The 9506-nt window shown below is 35.0% G+C and overlaps 1 protein-coding gene across 1 annotated transcript; it reads right to left on the reverse strand.

Annotated features, from left to right (window-relative positions):
• Positions 1-2319: 2319 nt before the first annotated feature.
• On the reverse strand, positions 2320-3473 carry LOC110276528 (probable L-type lectin-domain containing receptor kinase S.7). Its single transcript, XM_021133438.2, has one exon. The coding sequence runs from the start codon at positions 3467-3469 to the stop codon at positions 2438-2440; it is 1032 nt and encodes a 343-aa protein (XP_020989097.2). The 5' UTR covers positions 3470-3473; the 3' UTR covers positions 2320-2437.
• Between the last annotated feature and the right edge of the window lie 6033 nt (positions 3474-9506).

Here is a 9506-nt window from a genome sequence, read left to right on the forward strand (position 1 = left end):
CACACTCTTCTACTTGGCAAACTGCCCTACATCTGATATTATCATTCTTAATGAACTTAATCCCCCTTCCCTCCTGAATGGTAAACTCTCTCACAGCCTCCCTGAATTCTTGTTTAGTATTGAACTTCATGCCAACTTGAAGTTGCAGCTCACCAAACCTCTGGCCCCCCTCGAATATGGGAAATTCATCTGAATCCCCATCAGATTCCATCTCATCCTCAGAGTTAGGAGGAGTTTTCATCTCCTCCGAGTGCCAGGAGTTGGCTCCATCAGATTCTGCACCAGGGTCCAGAGCCTCATACCAACTTCCTTCACCTGGACTTCCTACAAAACCCAAGTCCACCTCTACATCTGATAAATCCTCAACTATTGCATCATCATCTTGCATTATATTATCTTTTCCTATCTTCTCTTTTCCTTTAGCTATATCTGCCTTCTTTTGAACCTTTTTGACCTCTTTCCTAATTGGTTTTGAAACTCTTGCACACAATTCTTCATCATTGCTAGAGCTGCCATCACTACTTCCTGATTCATTGACAGTTAAATCCACATGAAGAGGTCCCTTATCTTTGTTACTGGTCTTCCCCTTTGCCTGAGATCTTGTTATTCTTTTAGGTGGGTTAAATTTGGGTTTGGGTTTGGAAGTGAAGTTAGACTTGGGCTTTGAATGAGTTTTCTTGGGCTTCAGATGGTTCTTGGGCTTTGGAGTTGGCTTCTGCTTATGTTTCACAATGGGAGTTGGGTTGGATTTTTTACTGGATTTTGGGTTGGGTGTATAATTGGATTTGGGATTTTCAGATTCATCCATGGGGTTGGGCTCTTCATTGGTGGGATTTGTAGTGAGGGGGTCAGCAGCAGGATTGTTTGGAATGGGAGTTGTAGTAAAGGGACTTGTGTTTGCAGTTGAGAGGTTTGAAATTGGGTTTGTATTCGATTTGTTAACTGGGGTTTGATTTGCGGTATCCACATGTGTTTTCTTCTTACTCTGTATGTCACCATGTGAAAACTCTTCTATTTCATAATCAAGTAACATCACATCCCTTTTCCCATCCATCAGTTCAGGTGTGGAAACTCCATGTTCAAAAAACACATCAACTACTCCATCATTCTTCTCTGCATGGAAGCACATCTCCCTTAGTTCATCATCACTTGTCAGAGCTCTCAGTCCCACCTCCAAGCTCCTTCCCGGAACCAGCCACCAGCACTCAACTACCTTGTCATACCCCAACTCCTTGAAATAGTTTCTCACGAAAAAAACATCTAGGGTATCCTCATCTAAATCTCCTAAACAACTTCTATTGTCAGGTGAATAAACCAATTTCCCATCATCGTTCTTCTTAAAGGTCCCACCATGGTGGAACATGATATCGAGCAATTTTTCCATCTACAGTAAAAAACAAGTATAACAGTTTATCTAATGTATGCTACTAATAATATAATCAACAAACCACAGTACAACATAATCCAATATTGTTTAAAAACAGATACTTCATCACATTGCCATTGTAAAAACAGCCTGATTCCCTATGTGAAAACAGAGCATTGACAAAATCCAAACCCACACCACCCAGTACCCTAAACCCTATCTAATACTATAGCATTCAGTAATTTTTCATCAACCAACACAAAATTTCCAAATCAAACTCACAACAAAGGATACCTTAACTCTGTAAAAGATAAATAAAAAATAGTTTATTCACTGCATGCCTACCTCTGTGTCACGGGATTCACGAGGAAACTTTGCTCCTTCCTTCTCCGGTTTTGAACGACCGATGAGCACGTTTCGGGCCTCTCCAATTTGTCTCACCCCAGAAAACCTCGAAGGACTACCAGAACCCAGGCTATGGAGCTTTCATTTCAAACGTGACGAAGAAGATGAAGTGACGAAGTCTTTGAATATGGGGGTTTTATTTTTTGTAACTCCTTCGTGAATGAAGCGACGTCGTTTTTATTTTTTAGCGCCAACTAGTTATACGACGTCGTTCTCTATAGTCCAGCATGGCAAAAATTTTGCCACATCATTGCCGCCGGGAGCGAGTTTGGACGGAAAAAGGGGGAGGGACCAACTAGGTGCATTTTTCCCAATCTCAGAGACATAAATAGTGCAATTGAGAAGTCAGGGACTAAATTGGTGCATTTTGTGAATCTCAGGGACTACTTTGGGGTTTAACTCAATAAAACTCAATGATACAAGTGTATCTTGTATAACACTGATTAATAAGGAATCAAATTATTTCTATCAAGGATCATAACATGTTACAAGAATTCTAATTAACAATTCATAACCAAGGAAAAATTTACTTTACAAACGTGGTTCAGGTTGCAACATTTCTAATTACAAAGAAAATAAAGAATCTCCTACAAAAATTACATTTTCCCAATTAAAAATAGATACAATAAAACATATACAACAACAATTCCATAATCACATCATCATCTACGAATTCAATCTCTCAATCTCTTCAGTACTTTGCTTATCCACAGCAACATCAATCCTCTCATACTCAAGGTTCTCTCTCTTCCCAAGCGCAAAAGACTGTTCTTCCTCGTGCTTCTGAAAGAATATGGCCCACAGAAACAGTACCACAAAAGCAACCAACGCAACACATACAGTTCCGAATATAACCTCAGCAAGAACCGACAAAGTTCCAAAACTACCCTTCTCTTCTTCAGCCGGCACGTTTCGTGCACCCTCACGTTCTGCCACATCCCCAGAACTCACCACCTTCCACGTGTACACACTAACAACCTGAACGGAATCCGCGTCGTTCGAGGCACTCAAACCAACGAACACGGGCTCGTTTCCCCAGAGTTTAGCCAAATCGATTTTGTGCGAAACGATCGGATCGTTAGGGCGGTTTTCACTGGACTTGCATAACCGAACCTCGAGATTCTTCGAACTTGCCACGTAATCAACCCAAGCTTTCAGCTTCTCGCCGTTGTTGAGGACAATGTCTGAGTCGGAGACATTCGCGATTGCGACGGAGATGAGGCTTCCGACGTCTATTCCGACGTGGTTCGCGTTTGGATCGTTGAACTCGTCGTCTTGCGAGGTGTCAAATTCGACGGCGACATAGTTTTTGCTGTATTCTTTTGAGATGCCGAATGAGTAGTTAGCCGAGAATACGTTCTCGAAGTCGCCAGGGAAGAGGATAAGGACGAAACCGCTACCGCCATCCTCGGAGGTGGCGGCGGGGGAGATTGAGAATGAGAATTCGACGGAGAGGGAGGTGCCGGTTGTGTTGGCGCTGGCGTTGGCGCTGGCAGAAGAGAATGTGATTGATGTGTTTCGGAGGAGGAGGCCGGAGCTGAACTGTGAGGGGCGCGTGAGACTCACGCGGTCTTTGACAGCGTGAGCGTCACCTGAGAGATTGATGTCATTGTCAAAGTTGTTATGGTTAACGGAAACAGGAGGCAGCTGTGAGGAAGGAGAAGATTGAACAGAAACGGTTAGGGAAATGATGAACATTGTGATGAATATTGCGATGAACAATGACGTAACCATTATCCTCATTCCTTCGAAAAAACGGTAACGCTGTTGTTACGGTTGTTTTTCTGTTATTGTTTGTGGGACCCAGAAATTCTATTATGCTGTGGAGGTTGTAACTACAATTGGTTATCGCTCAATCAACCCCACTTGTGTTTTTCCTCAAAACAACGAAATAATTAATTAATTACTTGTCAAAGTGATTACCTATTATTGTTGGTATATTCATACTTGGGGAAATTAAGGGTGTGATTTTAGTAATAATGTGAAAAATAATATTCTCAATAATGTTAATAATTATTAATATGGGATTAACTAACTGCTTTGACCGCGCAAAACTTGGTTGATCTAATTAAGTTATTAGCTATTTTAGTCTATTTATTTATTTATTACTCGAATATACTTGTAACGGAAGAACAATGGCGAAATTTTACAAATATAAAATTATTCATTAGGATTTATTCGTTATTAAGAATAAGTTATAACTAGATTTTAATTATTACTTATTTTAAAAGTATAAAGGACGACCTTATGAGTTTTTATTATCAATTTAATTATTAAACGGTCAAAATATCTATTCATTCATAGACATTCGAACCCATACTAGAAATATTTCAGACAGGTCCGTTACCTTAACGGTTACGTGGTGTAGGACTTATAAGAAGTACAACCCTCAAGGTAAATTTTTCAAGAAAAAATAAATAGTATAAATTAAATGAACGAAGAAATTAAATAAATCAATGTTACGGGAGTTCAACCACCCATAAAAAAATATAAGAAAGTAATTGAGCAAGAAATTAAATGTTAAAGTGTTAATAATATTAAAATGTTAGAAGATTAGAAAGTTAAAAAATTAGGAAATTACCTTCACTTAATTTTAAATATTTTGTGTTTATTTTATAGCATGAGAATAGAATAAATTAAAAGGATTATTTTGTATTGTGTCTTAACATGGAGTACATCAAAAACCAAATAAAATTTGGTGAGGAGAAGTGTGGACTTTGAAAATTACAAAAACACTCCAGAATATGAAGGATTCTTAGAAGTGTTTTTACTAGCTAAATTTTTCAATCCTCAACTCTTCACGTATTTTTTTTTTAATGTGTAAGAATCTCTTCTCTTTTTATGCTGAATGTGTCTTTTTACAGGGACTGAAACTAAGAATGAAAATAGGTTAGACGATTTGTCAAAAGTTTATAATTTGTCATATTTTAGTCTGACTTATTATAAAATAGGCACATGTTTATATTCTTGTAAAAGTCTCAATATATATTATTAATAGGCTCAAATTCAGGTTCATTAATTAGCTTTATTAGCCTGTTAGGTTTACTTGAACCTGTTAAAACATAATTAAATATATAAATAATTTTTTACTATTAACAAAATTATTAGATATTTTAAATTGATTGTATTTTATTATAAATACTTTTGTATATTTTAAATATTTTTTAAAAATTTAAAATTTTTTATAAATATTAAATGATATATTATGTATAAATATTTTTATTAAAAACTATTTTTAATTTTGTAAAAGATAAAATTTATTAGACTTTTTAACAGGTTTTAGATTAAACCATGCTGAACAACATAACAGGTTTAATAGACCAAATTTAGGTCAATTAACTACATGACAAGCCTAATGTATTAAGAGTAAAGTCTGACCTGACCTGTTTTCACTTCCTAGTTAGAAGCTTGCATCAAATGGAGCAAATTACATTTAAATAATTAAAATTTTTTTAAATTAAATCAATTTATCTTTCACTTTCATAAAGTAAAATGCTAAATATTTGTGACATCCCACCTCTTGTCATCTTTCACTTTTCAAACGTGCATGGATACTTGCAAATCAAATATAATTGAAAAACAGGCGTTTTAGGCTTCAACTTTGCCTCTTGAATCATTAAATTTGGGCTTCTATCAAGGGAGAAACAAATCATACAAAATTGCATTAGTTGTAGCTTTAGATTAATATCTAGTCCATATTAAAACGTTGATTCTCTCTCATCGATAGAATATTTAGATAATCTTGGTATCCAATTAAAGCTCTATGTGTGTAGTTTCATTTTCAATTGACGCCACATCAATATCACTTCTTATGCGAGAGTTATGGTCAAACTAATATATGTTGCTCAGAAATTTTATTACCAGAAATCTTAGTGACTTAAATTGTCTTGCTTCTTTTGCACTTCTTTTTTCTAATTCCTTTCATAATTCCTACAAATGAAACAATCCTATGGATGCCTTAAGATACATGTAATTTATGAGGTAAAAATGCATTCTTCTATGTTAAACTCAAAATCAAATTCTAAATAAAATCATACAAAACACATGAACTAGTTCCTACATTATATGAAGATGCATGTGAAAATATGCTTTTATTAGGTAATTATCAAACTCCTGACTTAAAATATTGCCTTGTCCGCACTTATTATCTCCAAATAAGCACTTTTATTTTATATCTTTAAGCTAGACGTTGAAAAAAATCTGATGTATAACACATATAGAAAGAAAATTGTGTTCATAATTACAAATTTTTTTTCCTATTTATGAACCAATTAGGTGATCAAACCCTAATGGCTGACACGCATAGAGAAACGGAAGAGAGAGATGAATAAAAATAGATAAATAGACAGGGCTCAACGGAGAGTGGCGGAGGAGGAGAAGGAGGAGGAGGAGGAGGAGGTGAGACAGATGATGACGACGTGATTGGGCTCGATGGAGNGACGACGATGTGACCGTGTACGACGGTTAGGATGCGCCGCTGACTTTGAGGAAAAAAGCACCAACCGGAAGCTCATGAACCACCAGAAGACAATGATCCAACGACGAACAAGAATAATGGTTCGGAGGGTAATACTTCTCGGCCTCCGGCGAATATTGGTACGGAAAACAGTAACTTTTGACCATCGAAAAATGATTTTTCAGGCACCGATGAGTATAACAATAGGAAAAAAATGTGACCTACTATACTTGGCCATTTTATTATGTATAATTCTTATCCTTATTTATCATGTGTCACTAGGTATAGTAGAAACCCAATCAGAAAATAGACATGTGTATTAATAATGAAATAAAATTTTATGAACCTTTACTGTCATTATTATATATTTTTTTATTTTTTATTTATTTTTTCGTGCATAATAAACACAGACTTGATTATTAATTGATACAATGTTTCTTTTTGAAGATATTATGGGGTCGGATAAAATACAATATTTATAATTGCCCCTCTTTATTCACTGCATATTTGATTCGGTATTTGTTCATTTGAAAAGATGAAAAGACAAAAATAAAATGTAACTGTACAGGTGATAATATAGGAGATAAACTCATATAAAATGAGGCAAGTGCAGACTTTTCAGTTTTTGTTCTTTTTTTTTTTGAATACGGATATCAAATTAAAGATTTAAACAAGTAAAACAAAGCTAATTGGAAATTAGGTTAATAACTTTGCAATACACAATGATTTAAGAGAAATGGTCAAAACCAACAATCAAAACTAAATAGATATGAACTCTTTGATTTAAAAGAAATGAGTATGTGCCAACTAGACGCGAACATCAACAACTCGACAGAAAATAAATAAAACTAACTAGATATAGGTTTGATGAACTGAAAGAAAATGAGCTTAAAAAGTAACTTATAAAAGTTATGTTTTAAAAGTTGCAGTATTTATATTTGATAAATTAAATTAAAAATAATTGTTAATAAACACAAGTAATAACAAATATATTTGGTAAAATAATTTTTAAAATTTAAAAATATTATAATAAATATTAATATAAAAATTAAATTGGATATTAATTAACAAATGAGATTATATTAGACTTTTTAATTTTGATAAGTACAAGTTAATTTTAAAAAACTCTTCTTTTAGGTACTTTTAAAAGTATTTTTATCTTTTAAAAAATGCAACTACAAATATATGAGATTTTTTATTTACCAAACACAAAATGTAGTGCTTGTGTTTTTGAAAGAAATTACCTTTAATGACAATGATGACTTGAAGGAAATGGATCTGAACCGGCTAGATATGGCCTTTAGGTTGTGTTTGGTTGATGTCTTAAAATTATGAAGACATCGACACAAATACACAAGAAGACATTAATTTTGTATTCTATTCATTGTTCTGAAAATCGAACCGGATTGGCTGGTTCAATTGGGTTAACTGGGAATCGGTCACCTAACCGGTTCGGTTAAGCTTATAAATAATTTGATAAAAATCGGTCATAGAATCGGTCAAACCGGTGATTAACCAGCGAACCGGCAAAATTGACTGATTTTTTAGAGGATTTTCGGTTCGAAAACAAATCCTCCAAAACGGCGTCGTTTTATTTAAAAAAGAAAAATAAAATGGCAAAATTGAAGGAAACCATAGTCCTTTTCATTGTTACTCCCTGACCTGTAAAGTGTAAACCCATCTCCTCTCCTCTCTTCTCTGACCGTGAACGAAATCAACGAACCATAGAGCCACCGCAGCCCCCAATCAGCGCAACCACTGCATCCCACATCTACCGCAATGATAGTTTTGACTAACGCAGCCCCACAGACCCCACTGCGTCATTGTGTTCGCCGAGCTTGCCTTCTTTGTGTTAGCTGGTGTCGCGTCGTCTGTGGTCGCCGTCGCTCGCCCTCCCCCTCACCGACCTCGCCTTATCTGTGTTAATTGGTAAGCACTTATTATCCATCTCCTCGACGTTTGCTTGCTGGTTTAGTGTTCAGGTGTTTAACACTTGATTTTGATAATACTTGTTAGTAATTGATTTGCTGATTAACTGGATTTTCTGAGGTTATTGTTTGCTGGTTTAGTAATTATTAGCTGAGGTTATTGATTTATCATTTATTTGTTATTTCTGATTTTCTGTTCATGATTTTTTCCTGAGGTTATTGTTTGTTTAGTAATACTCTGTTATTCCTCCTCGCCGCCTTCTAATTTTCTGATTTATTTGTTTGCTGGTTCATGATTTTGATTTATTTGTTATCTGTTCATAATTTATTTGTTTGCTACTTTGCTGGATTCATGATTTTGATTTTTGATTTTCTAAGGTTATTTGTTCATGATTTATTTGTTTGCTGGACTTCATGATTTTGGTTGCTGAATTCATAGTATTCTGAGGTTATTTTGGATTTATGATTTTGATTTATTTGTTATCTGTTCATGATTTACTCTTCATGATTTATTTGTTTGCTACTTTGCTGGATTCATGATTTTGTTAGTCGGGTTCCGTTCGTGTGCGTCGTCCGTTAGTCGTCGGTCGCTCCACCTTCTCCTTCGTCGTAGGTATCCCTCTGCTCTGCTGTGCTTGCCGCAATTTCTCCATCCCCCTCTGCTCTGTCGTGGTTGCCTCCATCTACTCTTTCGTGCTTGCTGAAGATTCTGGTAGGTGAGTCCTCTCCTCTTTGCTGTGTTCTTGCTGTGTTGTGTATTGGAAAGTCGTTCTTGCTGTGTTATGGTATGGAATGGTGTGCTGTTGCAATTCTTGCAATCCTCTTTGCTGTATTTTTGGTTGTTGCTATGTTCTTGTTATGGTGTTAATAATTGTTCTTTTTTCTGTGTTATTGATTAATTGTTAATAATTTATATTACACAATAATCTGTATTTTTTGTTAATAATCTTGTTGTGTTGTTCTTGGTGTTGTATTTAAACTGCTGCTGGTGTTGTGATTATTAACAACTTAGACATAAGTGTCATATTATTTACATGGTTTTGATTTTTATGCTCGTGCTTGTGCATTTTTAGTCTTGTTTCAAAGACGTATATATGGTTGAATACTATATGTATATGCTGCATATTTATGCTTAGGTGCTGACTCTACATAGCTCTCTTCTTGAAGTTTTGCTTTTTATTATGTGAAATTTTAAATTTTATTAAGTTAGAAATTATTGAATTTATATATTTAAAATTATGTTTATATTTTTTTAAATTAAACCGATTGAACTCCGGTTGAACCCCGGTCGAACCAATAAACTATTGAACCAGTGACCTTATCGGTTCATTGACCGGTTCAGTTTTTACAA

This window comes from Arachis duranensis, chromosome 10 (assembly GCF_000817695.3).
Source record: "Arachis duranensis cultivar V14167 chromosome 10, aradu.V14167.gnm2.J7QH, whole genome shotgun sequence".
In the NCBI taxonomy this organism is placed as follows: domain Eukaryota; kingdom Viridiplantae; phylum Streptophyta; class Magnoliopsida; order Fabales; family Fabaceae; genus Arachis; species Arachis duranensis.